Source organism: Wyeomyia smithii, chromosome 1 (assembly GCF_029784165.1).
Source record: "Wyeomyia smithii strain HCP4-BCI-WySm-NY-G18 chromosome 1, ASM2978416v1, whole genome shotgun sequence".
Lineage (NCBI taxonomy): Eukaryota > Metazoa > Arthropoda > Insecta > Diptera > Culicidae > Wyeomyia > Wyeomyia smithii.
Genome location: NC_073694.1, coordinates 135,053,555 through 135,071,300, shown reverse-complemented (window position 1 = coordinate 135,071,300; position 17,746 = coordinate 135,053,555). Strand labels below are relative to the sequence as shown.

At 36.7% G+C, this 17,746-nt stretch overlaps 1 protein-coding gene across 2 annotated transcripts in view; it reads right to left on the bottom strand.

Annotated features, from left to right (window-relative positions):
* LOC129725609 (3-hydroxy-3-methylglutaryl-coenzyme A reductase) overlaps positions 1-17,746 on the bottom strand; it is a 55,547-nt gene that overhangs the window by 35,738 nt on the left and 2,063 nt on the right. For both annotated transcript variants that reach the window (XM_055681630.1, XM_055681640.1), the window contains one exon: positions 434-1,105. In XM_055681630.1, the coding sequence (XP_055537605.1) occupies positions 434-767 (334 nt within the window). In that variant the 5' untranslated portion in view covers positions 768-1,105. The remainder of the gene's footprint in view (positions 1-433; positions 1,106-17,746) is intronic.

Genomic DNA, 17,746 nt, shown 5'->3' with positions numbered 1-17,746 from the left:
TAGTTGAAAGTTTTGCGCTAGTCTAACCGTTGAAAATAATCCAAAAAATCTGCTTGAGGGAGGCTGGAGGGTTATCTGTATTATCCATCCACTTCAACCCAATAGATATTTGCGTGTTTTATTTGGCTCAGTTTACGCTTACTTTATACCTAGATCTATAAAATTGGTACATTTCGAAAAAAAATCGACATTAGGCACAACAGGGTCAACTTTTCCTGCGATGTCACTTAAATCTACACCATGTATATCTATGTTTGTAAACAATTGTATTCACATGCAATATACATATAACCAAACAACTTACAAACCGACAAGTAATGTGAATAAATAAACCAATCTGAATTCCATCAACTAACACCTCTAGAATTGGCTACGGGCTTAGCCGAAAAAAATTAAACTAAATTTTTGAACATATGCCTTAACAACCACCTACCTAAAATATACTTGGAACCCAGCTTTTGAAGGTTACAAAAATGGTAGTAACAATAGAGAATCGCCGAACATCTCACGATAGTCATCAATATCACATCGATTCCGTTCTGTTCCAAGTCTTCACACCGGAAACCATTATCAATGCCAACCGAACTGAAACGCCAACTGGGACAAGGCCTACCGGTATTGGAGCGTGCAGCTTGCTGGAACGGGTCTACGCTTCCTTTGTCGAATGTTATTATGCAAGCCGTTAAGGTTACCAATGCCACTATCACTTCCCACGGGTGCGATGCACAAAATTCACCATGTGCTCTAAACAATCGACCAACCCTCATTTTTTATTATGCACTTCACTTCACTTCACTTCTTCAACGAACCACTACTTTCACACGTATTGTACCCCAAATGATCCACCGAGACTTGGTTGATCAAAAATTACCACTCTCTTTGTTGGAAAACACTTGGCTTTGTTCGGCCACTGTTGAGGAGCACGGACGCGACACTGAGGATCACTTCTTTACTGCAGCACTGCTCAGGTGATACTGATGAGCTCGTCGCCACGATTGCAGGCGATCGGGGATCTGTTTCTTCACAATATGGTTCCGCCACTCTGCAGACCCCACCCACCTAACAGTAGACGACGGAACAGCGATGGTCTCCAAGTAAAACCTGCCTGCGAAAGAAAAAAAGCAGAAGAGATTGGCAATCAAGTCAATGAGTTACTAAGCTGTCCTGCAAACGAGTGAACGAATATGGCATTGTGACGTAGTACCGGACCTAGAGGTTTATTTTCATTGATAATTTTTTGTTAGTGTGTAATTTCAGATGTAGGATCCGAAAATGTCCTTTAGTATATGATATAAATAATATTGTTTTGCTAATTTATAACATACATTGGTCGGAAACTGAATGTATTATAATAAATGATAAGTTGAATAATATTCTTAGTTTATCCGTGCAAAATATAATCATTTCAACAAACTTTGGTAATGTTATATTATTATGGTAATGTTCTGAAAAACCGCATCAACGAAAAGCTGCACGAAGAAAAAACCTAAAATATTTTAATATTGCCTTTACAGAAACGCCTCTATGTCTACCGCGTTGTTGGAACATGACATCCTTCACGGACTATAATCAACTCTACCATGTCGTATGCTAATAGATTTCGGTTCTGCCAGCTGCGCGCCAACAATCGACTTAATATTACGTTTTTTGACGAAGAAAAAGTGTTAAAACCTAACAAAAAGCACTGCTTATATCTAAGGGACATTCAACTGTACGCCCAATCTCAATACGAAAAAACACATTCTTGTGCAGTTACGCTAAGCCGCATGGTTATACTTCACTCAAGCGCACACTGATCATTGGAAATATTATTAATTACATACAGTTTCGTTGAGAAAAGCGGCAGCAGACTGTTACATGAATACGCATATATTGGCTTTTACGCATATTCTTGGAAGCGGATGCTGCTCAGAGATATCAGCATAGAATCAATGCTGTTGCTAAGAGCGTTAAATTAACTTTTCTCTCCACGGAAAAAAACATACCCAGGTAAAGTGTTATTGATATAACACATTTATGGAATGATAGAATTTCGAACAAGAGTGACAAGTAATAAGTACACCTTCCTCAAAAAATGTACCTATCTATCCGAAGGACTTCACAGCCGACTATTTTTGTATAGGACTAGACTAGACTTCTTTTCCCACTGAATAGCTTTAACAAATGAACATCTTACTAAGAGGCTATCCGGAAACGTACTTAATGTGAATGACAGGAGGATCAACGATTATTCAGTTTGAATATTGAAACCATAATGCTTGTGAATGTGCAACACTGTTTAATGTATTATACAAACGAACCCAATAACTTACCAGAGTTAATAGTGTACAGTGACGGGAAAAAGCAGTATATAATTCTAAGCTGAAATAAACTCATTGAATTGGCGTCACAGAAGCATTTCTAGCGTTAGCCTTTCCATGTTTGATTATTTCCAAATGGTTCGAGAAATACATTGATGAGTGGGAATTAATTTCTCTGTTACTACGCTTAACAACGAACATTTGCGTATTTGTGCGGAACCTGCATTTAGCATCATCACAACCTATGTAGTAATAAATACACAACGAGTCCGTTGAATAACTCATTGACGATTGTTGGCAGGAATTTTTTGGAGTAGAGTTATTTTTACGTTTCCAAAATCTCAAAAGACCGTTGGAATTGAGCAATTTATCAAAACCTTGAACTGCTTACACTGTGGCTAAATTTCAAAAATCCCCTTGTTTTTCCAAACTTGTCAGGGAATGTTTTGTTTTGTTTTTAGGTTATTTATTCCTCACTTGAAATCATCCGTACACATGATAAGGCTTTCATGTACACATGAAATGCGTCGAAGGTTCTTTTATATTTGTTTACAAATGTTAGATAAACATTTTATCTGAATCGAAATTATATAAACTGGCTAGTATTTTATTTAATGCCGTTTATAAAACCCACTGAAGTAGGAAATCTGGTTAAAAATTATTCTCTTTGGAAATGCTCATCACGGAATTAACCATACAATCAAAATAAAAAAAAAATATAAATTAATTACAGTGGTTACCCGATTTTGTCGCCTTTTGTTTGGGCTGATAAAATAGAGATTTTTTTATTATTACTATTTGGTTATTGAAGATTTTAAACCAATAACCTAATACACCCAACACGGCAGCTCCTGAGCTCCTGATAAAACATATGGAGAGTGCCCAAAGCATGATATTAATGATATTAAAATTGTCATATCGTCATCGGGGATGCAAACGCACAGGTCGGACTGTTTATAGACTTCAAGGCGGCATACGATTCAGTTAAGCGCAACGAGTTATGGCAGATTATGCTTGTACACGGTTTTTCAACTAAACTGGTAAAGCTGATTCGTGCCACCCTTGATGGTTTTTCATCATGCGTCAGGATAGCGGGGGTAATCTTGGACCCGTTCGACGGTCTGAAGCAAGGTGACGGGCTCTCGAATCTGTTGTTTAATATTGCCTTGGAGGGTGCAAACGGAGATCTGGCGGGCAACGGAGCGGTACTATTATTTCGAAGTCTCATATGCTTCTTGGCTTTGCGGATAATATTGATATCGCCGGTATTAACCGTGGAGCAGAGGAAGAGGCATTCGTGCCTTTTAAAAAGAAAGCAGCGAGAATTGGACTTATCATCAACTCTACCAAAACAAAGTACATGGTGGCTGGTAGAGAGCGTGGAAGTTTGTCGAGTCTTGGTACTGAAATTGTGATAGATGGGGGCATATATAAAGTGACGTGTGACAACGATGTTAGCCGCGAAGTGAAGAGACGGATAGCAGCCGCAAACAGGACCTTTTACGGTTTACGTAGCCAGCTGAAGTCCCGCACGAAATTTGCGCTCTACAGGACGCTGATCCTCCCGGTGTTACTCTACGGTTACGAGTGTTGGTCGATGAAGGAGGCCGACCGGCGAGCATTCGGAGTCTTCAAACATAGGATCCTGCGTTTCATACTTGGCGGAAAGTTGGAGAATGGTGTCTGGTACAGGCGCATGAACTACGAGATGTACTAAGAAAACCAACACGTGGCGCGAATGCCGGTGAAGATAATATTCAGCAGAGAGCCCTACAGGGGTCGGCAACTCTGTGGTAGACCCCGTACTCATTGGATGTGTGCAGGGGAAAAATGTATCGAGCGATGACATTTTTTTGATGACATCCGAGAGCGTCCCTCTAAGACAGTGTTGTTTTGGCAAAATAAAGACAGCCGACAGATAAAAAATATTTCGACTACAAGGTTGCCCTCTAGTTCCCCATACACGAGTGTTTTTTTCTTTGCTGTTCCCCTTATTCCCATGTCGACGATAGCATGTATGGTTGCATATAACATTCGGTATGCGATACACACATCCTTCAGTGCACAGTTCGATTGTCGAGTTTGCTTTTATTTGCACGAAGGCTGTCGGCAAGGTGCCGAGCAGCTCTTACGCTTCTTCTTCCCACAGCTTTTTTTAACAGCCATCACCCGACGTTCTCATAGGCAAATGAAAAAAGAGAGGGAAAATGTCTCCAGTGGATTCAGGCTGTTACCGACACGCGCTGTTTGTGTAATACGGACACGACCGTCTATATAAAAACCAGCTTCTTCTCTTTTCTACATTCGCAATCCCGAAGCCATCCTTCAAATACAGGCATCCCAGTATTTTGGGCCAACCAGTATTATGGGACAATACACTTTGTATTGGTTTCTATCGCATGTCAATAACTTGTAATAGTCAAATTTAAGTTTGGTGAACGTTGTTCACGTTCACTAAACTTAATTTTGACTATTAAAAGTTATTTAAATATGTTAAAAACCAATATAAAGTGTAGACTGGCCCACAATACTGGGATGACTCTAATGCCGAATCGAAACACGGAGTACATTTTTTCGTTTCCTTTTATGATGCTCTGTTGCCAATACGTTCTCAATATAACGGACTGCCAGCACGATAGGTATCACGAACAAACAGCAACGGGGAAGAAAAACCCTTAGCAGACATTGAAAAAAAAAGACTGTACCATTGGCATGTCTGGTGGTGTGGAGGAGGACACCCAATCAGCAGGTTTACATTTTTAAAAACTTATTTTCAAAGAGCACATTGAGAGTATACAAGCCAAGTGCATCAAATATACGAGATGTTTATATCCTCTCATTAACAGGAATTCTAAACTTTGTTTAAAGAACAAACTTTTGATTTACAAACAAATTTTTAGACCAGCAATGCTTTATGCTGTACCGATCTGGTCAAGTTGCTGTTCAACAAGGAAGAAAACGCTCCAAAGGATTCAGAATAAAATTCTGAAAATGATTTTGAAGCGTCCTCCTTGGTTTGGTACACTCGAATTACATAGACTTACTGGTGTTGAACCATTAGAAGCTATGTCAAATAAAATTATTAACAATTTTCGACAAAAATCGTTGCAATCCTCAATTGTTACGATAAGCTCTCGTTATAGCCAATAAGTTAGCAATTAAGTTAGTTGTAAGTTTACTTCCCCTTTCCTGACAAGTAGGTTTAAATCCCTACGAATGATAAGTCCTAATTGCGAAAGCAAACAAATCCTAACAATCAAAATTACAAATTTCTAAGTGTTGAGAAGTCACCATTTGTGATTGGACACACATACTCATTATTTACTAATATTTATCATAAATACTTAAGCTACTAACAAATCCCCCCTTAAAAAAAAAAAATAAAAAAAAAAAAAAAGGTTTACATTTTTCAAGAAACTGGAAAAAAATCTCGCGATTTTTAACTGTTTGTTAAGGTATTTAAACAATCGCATATTTTTTGTATAACAGACCCAAGTTTCCAATATAGTTTCTGGAGCAGTGACCTACTACTCTCATAATTTTTACAGACATTTATTCATAAAAATGCGAACATGTACCTTAAATTTGCAGTTTTCCAAGTAATATACAAAATTTTCATATATAGACCGTTCCGATAATTATAAATACACTTACGATCAACCGTCATTTCAAATAACGTGCAGTATTCAACCAAACGTTGGCTGCGTCCTGTTGTTTACATCCAAAAGAAACAGATGCTGTCATTTTTTCTAACATTTAGTGCGAAATTTTGAAAATGTGTGGCCTTTCTCCCGAGCAAAGAAAGCGAATTGTGCACAAATGGGGCATCGTGAGTGGTCTTTCTATAAGAAAATTAGCCAGAGAAGAAGATAGTTCAAACCGCATTGCGGAAGTATTGTGAAGAGTGCACATTTACTGATGCCCCAAGACGTGGTAGACAACCCGGGCCTGTTGATCCCACAATGGACAAAAAGTTTAAGGAATACTACAAGCGGCATCCTTCAGTATCAGTACGAGATGTGGCGAGAAAGCTTGGAACCTCGGCGAGTAACGTTATGCGTGCCAAGGGAAGAATGGGTCTGCAGATCCGTCGGAAGCAGAAGCAGCCAAAACGAAATCCAAAACAAGCTGAATCTGTGAAACCGATAGCTCGGAAGCTTTATGACAAACTTCTGACCAAAAAAATGGGGTGTGTTATCATGGATGACGAAACCTACATAAAACTGGACTATAAGACTCTGCCAGGACCGCAATTTTATACATCACCGAAGGAAAAGGATGTCCCTGGACCAGTGAAAGCCATTTACACCGAAAAATTCGGCAAGAAGGTTATGGTTTGGCAGGCCATTTGTGGATGTGGGAAAATATCTCGTCCATTCATTACGAATGACACAACGAATGGTAAAATTTACGTGAAAGAGTGTTTGCAGAGAAGGTTGTTACCCATGGTTAAGCAGCATAACAATCCTCCGATCTTTTGGCCCGATCTTGCTTCCTGCCATTACTCTAAGGATGCACTATGGTGGTATGAAACAAATAATGTCACATGTGTCCCAAAGGAGATGAATCCTCCAAACTGCCCTGAAATTCGCCCTATTGAAACTTTTTGGGCTTTGACCAAGGCAAAGCTGAGGAAATATGTCAAACCAGCGGACAATGTTGAAAAATTTAAAAAAGATTGGCCTAAAGTGGTAAAAATGGTCGGAGAACACACTGTGCAAAAGCTTATGAGTATAGTTAGAAGAAAAATTAGAGAACTCGCGTATCCTACGAAAAATAATCCCAACCTGAATTAAAACTGGAAAGAAAACACTTATTATCTATATTTCAGAATAAAATGACCCGAAAAATCCTGTATTTTTTGTTTTATTCAAGAAAGATGTATTTATAATTTTAGGAACAGTCTATAGAAATGAAGCACAAAAAAAATCACAAGCTTTTTTGGCGTAATTTTAAAACATTCATGGAAGTTTCGAGCCATCATTATAATTTGTTAAAAAGATATGGGCTTTCAAACTTGGTACCGCAACGCATTTTCAAGCATCTCAATACAATACAGTGGCTTCTCGCTTTGAAAGACATTTTTGATAACTGTGATGGAATAGTTGCGTATTTTAAATATCCTTAAAACAAATGTAATTCGGTCTAAATAGCTTAAGTAGATTTTTCAATCACGCACGCCATCTAGCAAAGGCCGCCATGAAGTCCACCTTTTTTCTATAAAAAATGTTTTCTCATGTCTAAACCTACCTTTACATAAATGCAAAAGACTTTATCTCTGTGTGACTTTTTTCAACCAAAACATATCAAGAAAAACGGCCTCCGACAAATGAGGAGAGCCCCTTAAAAAAGCAAAGATATCGGATAATCGGAGACATTTTGGTCAAAAATGTTTTAATTGATGTGTTTAGCTCTGCTCTGCATTGCTTAATTAAAATGCTTGCTTTTGGAGTGAAATTACGAGATCCCACTTCCCCCCACATATATGTAACAATTCGTAACGCTAAAGGGTAATCTCACTACTCCCGTCACGTAATTCATGGATGCTGCCTTGAATATTTCAGCTTTTTGTGTTTCCACTAGAGTTTCCCCGAATAGCACATATTCAGACAGAAGGGTGAAGGGAAACTATTATGTTGGAAAAATAAAACGAGTGATATAATTGTGGTTTTCAATATTGCAGTTACAGACATGTGTCACGTGTTCTACATTTTTTGCCACATACTATTTATTTTATTTTTTATATATTTATATATACATAGGTGTATATATATATATATATATATATATATATATATATATATATATATATATATATATATATATATATATATATATATATATATATATATATATATATATATATATATATACCTGATCAACTACATATACAATGCGCCCGTCGGAATTCTGAATGGTATACAACCCGCATTTCCAGGAACGTGACCATACCCCACGAACCACTCGAAAGTAAATCTTATCTGATGATCTTTGACTTAATGACATACGCAGAAAATGTTAAAGGTATTGTAGTCAAATTTAAAAATAACTGAAAGATACAAAAATTAAACTTTTCATTGTGATGATAATTTACTGTTACTTGCTTTCAGGATAGTAATGAAACGTAGTTGTACATAGATTTCGAAATGCTCCGATACAAAGCATATAATCGAGTGTGTCCGTGGAAGTATTGAAACTAAGAAGATACCTGCCTCGAAAATAAAAAAGCAACCTTGAGAAAAACGTGATGTTCTGATGGCTCTATGGTTATCGCTGTCATAAACGGTTATAACATCGGATTATAAAACAATCATTATTCTCATGGGTACCTAATTAGGTTATTACATAAACAATTCAAATAAATTAATAATTTAAATATATAACTCGTTTGTTGCAACAATACACTAAGGTCGCTTTTTACGCGTTTTTTGCGCGGCTTTTTTACGCGGATTCCGGAATTTACGCGTTTTTTACGCGGATTCCGGAATTTACGCGGTTTTTTTACGCGGATTCCGGAATTTACGCGTTTTTTTACGCGGATTCCGGAATTTACGCGGTATTTTTTTTTGCTTGGATTTCGGTTCCTCTTTACTCGAATTTCAGAATTAACGCAGGCTTTTTTTACGCGGGTTCCGGAATTTACGCGGTTTTTTTTACGTGGATTCCAGAATTTACGCGGTTATTTTTACGCGGATTCCGGAATTTACGCGGTTTTTTACGCAGATTCCGGAATTTACGCGTAAAAAGCGACTCTAGTATATATGCAATCATTTGTTGTAAGCAAAAATTCAATATATTTCTAATGGTTTTTTTGCTATATAAAAACTGATCCCAGTTCAACTAGACAAGATTAAGACTACCGTCTGCCGGGGTGAGATTAAGCCACGAAGGGGGAGATTGAGCCAAAACGGGAAATGTTTGTGTGTTAAATTACTTGAGATTTCCAAAACCTAATACCTCAAATTCAATACTTTATGAAACAAGACATATTTATTCACAACTTAAAATGGAATATGGATAATATCAGTGAACTGTTTCGCTTAAAGAATGTTTCAGAGTACAGGGTGAAAAAAATGGGCAAATAACGTTATCCAAAAATGTCCCAGGAAAACCAACCCGATCAAGAAATCACATCAACTTACTGCTCAGTTGGTACGTTAGGATGCCGTCTCCAATGTGTTGAGGAAATATTATGCATTGAGCCTGTGCCGGCTTAGAAAATAATGTTTTTCCAAACTGTACACTTTTCGAGTCCTTTTGGGGTGAGATTGTGCCAAGCTATATAGACGTCACAGTGTGCGGAATTCACATTCACCACAAATTTATATCAGTATACACCAAAACACTTGCGTTGTTTACATAGGGTATGTTTTTTCCCACAGCATAAGGTATGTTGTCTAGCTATGGTATTCTTTGAATTAATGACTAAAAGCTTGAGAAGCTTACTGTTCTCATTTATTAGATGGAAATTTTCAATGATTGACATTACTTATGGAATGTAACAAAATTTTGTACACCAATTCTATATAAACTGATGACTTTTAAAGCGAAGAAGGAGGGTTGTGGGCACGTTTCCAGAAGTTTTGAGATCTTCAATGGAATATACAGATGTCAATGACACATAATAATTGAAACGAAAAGTCTTCTCAAACTTCATGTCTTAACGTTTACCCTTTTTAGGCTACCTGAAGACGCCACTATGTGTATAGAGACTGTCTATAAGCCACGTTCTCATAACTTATTACTCTATGTATCAATTTGATCCAGCCATACATGTTTCTATAATTTATATGAAACATAGTTTCTGATCAACCCCCTGAAGCCCGTTAAGTCCACGTTGTTTATGGTTGTCCCTATACTTACTGTTTTATCATGTTATTCATGTGGATTATTCGTAGACACACTACTGTTCTTTTAACAGGTATTAGATTCAACTTTTTGTTTTTGGCACAATCTCACCCCATAGAAGGGGTGAGATTGAGCCAAAGTTCATGTATTTTTAGCAAAATTATAGTTTATTGTAACTTAACCATATTTGTTGTAGTTGTTAACAAAACATTCTAGAATGCATTGGTGTATTTTCGATCGAATTCTTTGCTTAAATGTGTGCGTTACAAGCTTGAGAACAAAAAAACATCATTTTTTGGCACAATCTCACCCCGGATGACGGTACATGCGATGAAAGAAACATGGCTCCACGATTCCGCGAATTTTAACATTGCATTAAACAATATACCATTCTCGCAGTTTTTTTGCTACCGTTTGCTCAACAAAAAATGAAATAAATGAAGAAACGCTATCGAATTATTATTGGAACGAGTCAAAAACAAAACAGCAAAAATAATACACAATTAACGACCATCGAACAGACATGAAACATGCATTGCGATTTTTGGTGAGAACTCAATTCACACTGTGAATTCATTAGTAGACTATTTTTAGAATGAGTAAATGCAACTCTAGCAATCGTTAGAAAGAAAATACCTGCTTTGGGAATAATCGATACTGTGTTTGGTGTGATAAAATTAGAATCAAGTGTTTAGAATCATGAGATTCTAACATTTCATGCAAAAATACTAGCTCCTGAGTTTCGATTCAAAATTCGGTTGAAATTGAAATATATTGAACAGCAATCGTGTGGAGTCCGTAAAATTGGATACAGAGTCCGGTCCGATCCGTTGGAGTCTAAAAAAACATATATACACTAAGGTCGCTTTTCACGCGGATTCCGGAATTTACGCATTTTTTTTACGCGGATTCCAGAATTTACGCGGTTTTTTTACGCGGATTCCGGAATTAACGCGGTTTTTTTAGGGATTCCGGAGTTCAGTTTTCTGTACAATTTTCGCCTAAACTTTCACAATATCAAAAACAAAAACGAGCATGCGACGCGCAAGCGGCCATTTTTTAGCAAGCAATGTTAGCTTAGAACGCCAGTCATAAAATGAAAATTCAAACTACCTAAATATTGATAGCCGTTTCGCGTACCTTAGCTTTGCTCGATATACCTGGATCGTGAAATCATGTTTTTTAATATTAATTGCTAAATTTCTCGAAAAATACATCAGGTACTAACTTCATATCCAAAGAAGAGTGTCTCAAAATACTATTCTCTACAAACTTTCTTTATCCTTCTATTATGCTTCCTTGAGAAGTTAGCGACAGCGCCAACCTAGTGGTGAAATTTTGAACTACATAGCCATTACCAAAAGATGGCCAACAGTTTCAGGATCAACATTCGAGAAGACATCGTTCATCTAGGAGGCAACCCTTAGTAGTTATTAATTTCGTTTTGGTTTTAGTCCTTTCCGACCACTGTGCGCCAAGCCGATCAAGGTGGTTTTGAAAGGACTCACCAACAATCAAACCGTTGATGAGATCAAAATTACTTTGACGGATTTTACCCATAGCCCCTACCCGAGTAATTCTTATGAAACAAAGATCACAAGGCGAAAACAGTCGGAGAACTATAACTTTCTTTTTTAATTAAATAATAAACCGCAGGTTAACATTTTTTTTTTTTTGAAAACATACATTCTATTTATGATGTGCGGGTAAAGTGGGAGATGTATAGGAAATTTGGCGAAAGTGACAAGCATATCACTCAACACCGTATTCACTTTTTTTTAAATGCGCATGCTATCTATGATGTGCAGGTAAAGTGGGTGATGTATAGGAAACTTGGCGGAGGTGACAAGTATATCACTCAATACCGTATTTGCCAACGATATGGCCAAGGATCTAAATTCTGTAACATGGACCCAAAATGTTTGATTTGTGAAAACTCTTCTTGCAAAAAGGACACATGTCCAGTGAAAGAGAATAAAAATTTTCGTTGCGTCAATTGTAACGGCAACCATATGTCAAACTTTTACCAATGCCCAGTCCGTTGAGCTATTGTTGGGACAAGGTAAGCTGAACAAAATTCGATTTCTCAATCAAAACAAGCTTTAAGACATATTGCTAACCCTACAATTGTAGGCAGATCGAACCAACAAATCTTGGAAGTTCGAAAATCACCGTTAATGTGGGATAGCACAAAAAACGGCGAAAAACTAAAATACATTGGTTAATATCAACTGCCTGGGACTCATTACGGCAAGTTAATTTTCTTTTCTGCAACAGGTAATGTTCGATATTATGAACGCCATGTTACAGGCAAGGCACTGTGACAGGCATTCCATGTTTGAAGCAATTCGATGATTCCAATGGCAAAATTTTGTTCAATGATTGTTCCTCAGGATATTATTCAATTTTATTTCCAAATAGTCCTACATGTTGTTCTTCTATGAGAAATCCATCAACGATCGATTTGGTGCCAAGGAGTCATCCACAAATAACGTAAGGGTTTAGAGGGAGGGGGGAGGTATTCAAATTTCTTACGAATGCTTACGAAGAAGGAAAGGGGGATTCGAGAAAATCTTACGTAAAACTAAAAAATTTAAACTTCAAACAAAAACTTACAAAACTAAAATAAATAGTTGAATTATTTCTCGCTAAGATCGTAGCAAAAATTTCGAATAAAAAAACCTTACTTAATTTGTGGATGACACCTAACAGATCAAAGTCATGTATGTAGTGAATTGATCACACATGTTGATTTTGATTCTGAACATCTTCCAATAACTTTTTCCATATCACATGAATCAGTTTTAAACACTATGAGCTCTGTTTTCAATTATCACACGGCTAGTTCGTAAAGATCTAAAACTCATATTGAGAATAATTTCACTAATGAGTTAGATCTGCAAAATGAAGTAAATATTGATTGCTTTGGAAGCATTAAAATGTGCAATTATTCATGCCAGAAACTATTCAGTTTCAAAGGCTCAAGTGAAATTTGATTCACCAATAACACTGTGCTACAAATGAAAAAAAAAATGCAAGAACTTCTGAATTGACCTAGTGTAGGTTGTAGGTCTTGTTGAGTGTAACATTTCCTCATACTAGAAACTTTCCAAACACCCCCAAAATCTGACGAATGCACTAAAATTTTGAAAGTATATTCAATGATGAATAAAAAAAAGTGGTTTTGTGAAAATCGGTGAATATTTAGCTGAGTTATATATTTTTTATGAAAACCAGAATTTTTGGCTTCTATCGCACAATTATATCACGGTGCTACAAATAGAGAAAAATGCAAGAGCTTCTCAAGTGACCTAGTGTAGGTTGTAGGTCTTTTTGAGTGTAACATTCTCTCATACTAGAAATTTTCCAAACACCTATAAAATTTGAGGTTATGGTCAAAATACGGTTTTTTGACTTCAGCGCATACATTGTTTTTAAACTCAGTCATTTCTTGACCGATTTTCAATATTCTAGCAGTTTTGGAAAGAGGATAAACAGAGTTTTTTTAATTTTTTTAAAATCTGTAAATATAGATTTGTACCAATACCACCAAAGCATGTTGAGTTATTTGAGTTTAAATCTAAAACTTGACTCTTTTTCACGCAATTTTTCAACTAACTCGAAATGACTTTTGTGAATTACCAGAGGATTTTCTAATAACAGAAATGACACGTCTTTGTAGCGTAAGTTTGGCGTTTTGAAAATATCAATACGAATAAAAAAAAAGTTTTGCAGTTCCACTTTAATTACGGAGAATGAAAAAGCACTAAAAGTTACCGGGACCTGTGTATAAGTTTGTGGCTCAAGTGGCAAGTGAGCCACCGGATAGTATGTGGATTGATTACGGTCACTCCGAACAAGCTACCCAATGTCCGTTCGAAATTCCATGTATCACCAACAGCCGTAGTAACTCAGAATCTCATTCAGTTGTCAACATTGAGGAAAAACAAAACTAAAAATTAATCAGAAGCAGAAGATCAGAGACAATAGAAAGGTCGTCTATGGCGTTATGATTTTTGTAACCATTTAAAAAATAAAAAATCGTGAAGATTTCTGGAATTTAATGTTTTTTTTTTGTTACAATCGAGTTTCATCTCTAGATTTTTCGCATTTTTTATTGCTAAATCACAATACTTCCCATCTACTAAGACTTGACATGTCAAACATTCTTATGTTCGATTGGAACGAGTTTTGGCAGTTCGATTGGAACTTTTCAGTAACAGTCGTCCAAACTTTGAGGGCTTTGAGCTAAAGGCTGTAATACACTTTTTGACCAAGCGTCAAATATTTGTCACTTTTTGACAGAAAAAAATTTGGTCAAAGATAATTGTTTGTCACTCACCAATTTTTAAATGTGGCAAACACGGGCAAACTACAATCATGATGTCAAAGAAATTTGACCATTATATCAGAAGGTCAAATATTTGACCATTGGTCAAAAGACTTTACTACCATAAAGTCTGTATTACACTCTTTGACCAAGCCAAGCCTTGGTGCTACATTCCGATTCGGAACTCGACCTTCTGTTTATTATACACAGACTTCGCAGCCAACTGTTAAAGGTACAGGACAATTGCGGGGCTAGCGCAACGATCCTACTGACACTAACAGTCTCTCCCGAGCCGAGACTCGAACCTACGACAACTGGCTTGTTAGGCCAGCATCGTACCTCGAGACCAGCTGGGAGGGTACACTCTTTGACCAATGGTTAAATATTTGACCTTTTGACATTATGATCAAATTTATTTGACATCATTGTTTTGTTGTTTGCCCCATTTAAAAATTGGAGAGTGACAAACAATTATCTTTGACCAAATTTTTATCTGTCAAAAAGTGGCAAATATTTGACGCTTGGTCAAAGAGTGTATTAGAGCCTTAAGGAACTACTTTTTTTTTGAAAATTAACCTGTATTAACATTTGAAAAGGGTTGAAATTTGTTGTATGAATCAATATATTTGAACAATGATGAAGAGATAGAAAAAAGATGTTAAGGGATGAAATTTAGAAAATTGTCTGTACTTTTAAGAAAAAAAATTAGGAAAAATGAATCTGGAATCATACACTGCAAAAAAATTATTGTAAAAACAAAGGTTACACTGAGTTTGTCTTCCAAAAACAAAAAGTGATATTAAAAAATATCGGTTATCTCAGTTTTTTTAAGAATAAGATAGACAATTTAGTTACTTGAAACTTTTCTGAACAAACCAAAGTGCGAACTCTTGAAGAAAAAAATGTTTTTCTAACAAAAACTTATTCGAAAGGCTTTTGTTACGCGGATTCCGGAATTTACGCGGTTTTTTGCGCGCTGCGTATCTCTCGGATGACGCTATCAGACTTCATTTAACTCAATGTAAATAATAATATAAAATATCACACATTTTATATGAGATTTTGCGATATTTTAAACTAACAGTGGTTGTACTACAACGAACAACATGAACAACAACGTTGAATACACGGTAAAATACATATACTGAACATAAATTAACAAGTTGTTTTTTTTATTCACGTGTTATACACGCAATCAACAAGTGTTCAGATCTCATTGCATCGTTTATTTCCCGCTTGTATGCTCATCTTGTAATCGATGTGTTATGAATGATTTGATATCGAGAAAAAAAAACGCAAACTGGTATTTTTTCTTTCGAAAAAGAACTGTCTTTGACGTCTAGTTTTTTAGTGAGTTGATGTTAGTCTCCTGCTTTTGGCCAGAAAATATACCACAGACAACCGTTCGAGAACAACATTGATCGAAAATTTAAAGAAAAATGCGTTATAAATCACTTGTATCGCATGGTCACCTTTTTGCTACAATTTTTTTCGCAGGTGTACAGGAGTACTAAAACATTACACAAGTTTGGAACACAGCTCGGACGTCTGTCTGTGGATATACTATAAACACGACAATACCTCAAAACAGATTAATGTCATATCAGCTATCAATCATTCGAGACCTTAGTTCACTTGGAGTTTTATCTAGACCTAAAAACTCCAGTAAGTTCTTTATTGACCTTAATAATTAAAAATGGTAAGGTTTTGATAGGGATACCATCTGTCCTGATTTAGCAGGACATGTCCTGATTTTGTGATTGTGAGCGTCCTCATTTATTTTTCATATTCTAGCATTTGTCCTGATTTTCTCAAAATAGTAAATTTTGTAGCGTAGCTTCTATAATTTCGGGAAACAATCTCAACGAAGTGACGAGAGAAATCTTCTAGGTTTTGAAATCGTCAAACATCTAGTAATTGTGACATGACGAGACAGACCCGCGTTTTAACAAAATACGTCCCGCGAAACGCTCGCAGGCCTTTGGAATGCCCCGCGGTTTCAACAAAATTGAACCGATGTCATATTTTTCCACTGCAACAGCCTGCCTCTCTAACAATCATTCTACAATCATACTACTCATTCATCTGCCTCTTCAAATCTATAAATATGAGTATACAGAACAGTAGCTGTTAGGTTTTGAAGCAATGACAACCTGTTTGTTAGGCCAGTATCGTACCTCATGACAAGCTAGAAGGTCTTAGGCTTAGATCAAATTTGTGCCGAAAAAAGGGTGTCCTGATTTCTACCTTCGACCGGGATGGTATCCCTAGGTTTTGATTGCTTTTTGTAATGAATTTTGGTAGGTCATCTAACTATAATAAGGACTAAATTGAGTCACTCATTTCTTCTAGAAATGAGAGTTACGCACGTTGTGTGAGGAGATTTTAGAAATTACTTGTTTTGACCTTGTAATAATATTTCTCAACATAGATAGAACAAAGTAGACAGAAGTAAAAAACAAAATAACATCGCCAAACGAATGACAGAGGCGACGGTAGTTCTACATTCACGAGCGAAAGCCTGCGCACGAAAATTGTAATTTAATTATTCGAACTATTGTACTACATAATATTGCCAAACCTTGTTAAAACGCAGAACTCGACCTCTAATGCTTACTTTCCCAAACACGGTCGTCAGAATCATAGACCTAGTGTATCGGGATTTGGCCTAAAAAAGTGTGCTTCTGCCTAAACTAGTCATACTAGTTTTGAACAGCTATTAGGACAGTCCTTACTCAGCAGCAGCAGCAGTGGAAGCGGTCATCAGTGATAGTGACAGGGCAGGCTGGTGCAGTGGCACTTTATCTAGTATTATACATTTTTGCGGTAGCGGACATCAGTAGCAGATACATCAATCGAAACTTCCTTCAATGAAAAGTTGCCGTATTTTGACAACACACAAACGTTTTGGGATGCTGGCATTAAAAAAATATACGGCTCTCAAATTTTCAGTGTGAAAACAGCTTTCCAGTGTGTTAGCAAAAAATGTCTTATCACTGTTGGGGATAGCACAGAGGGCCGATGCCTAAAAGCCGGATATCGACCCCAAGTGGCAACTTTCGATCTGCAAATCAGCCATAAATGACCAAATACCACCTGACAGGAGTTTTTCCGAATCGGGATGATTTTCAGAGGCCATAAATCGACCCTAGTTGCTACTTCGAATCTTTTTAGGGTCACTACATAATTTTCAGAGTTATTTTATTAGTGTTGGATGAAAATTATTAACATTAAGGATAAATTTGCTTCGAACTCATCACTTGCGGTC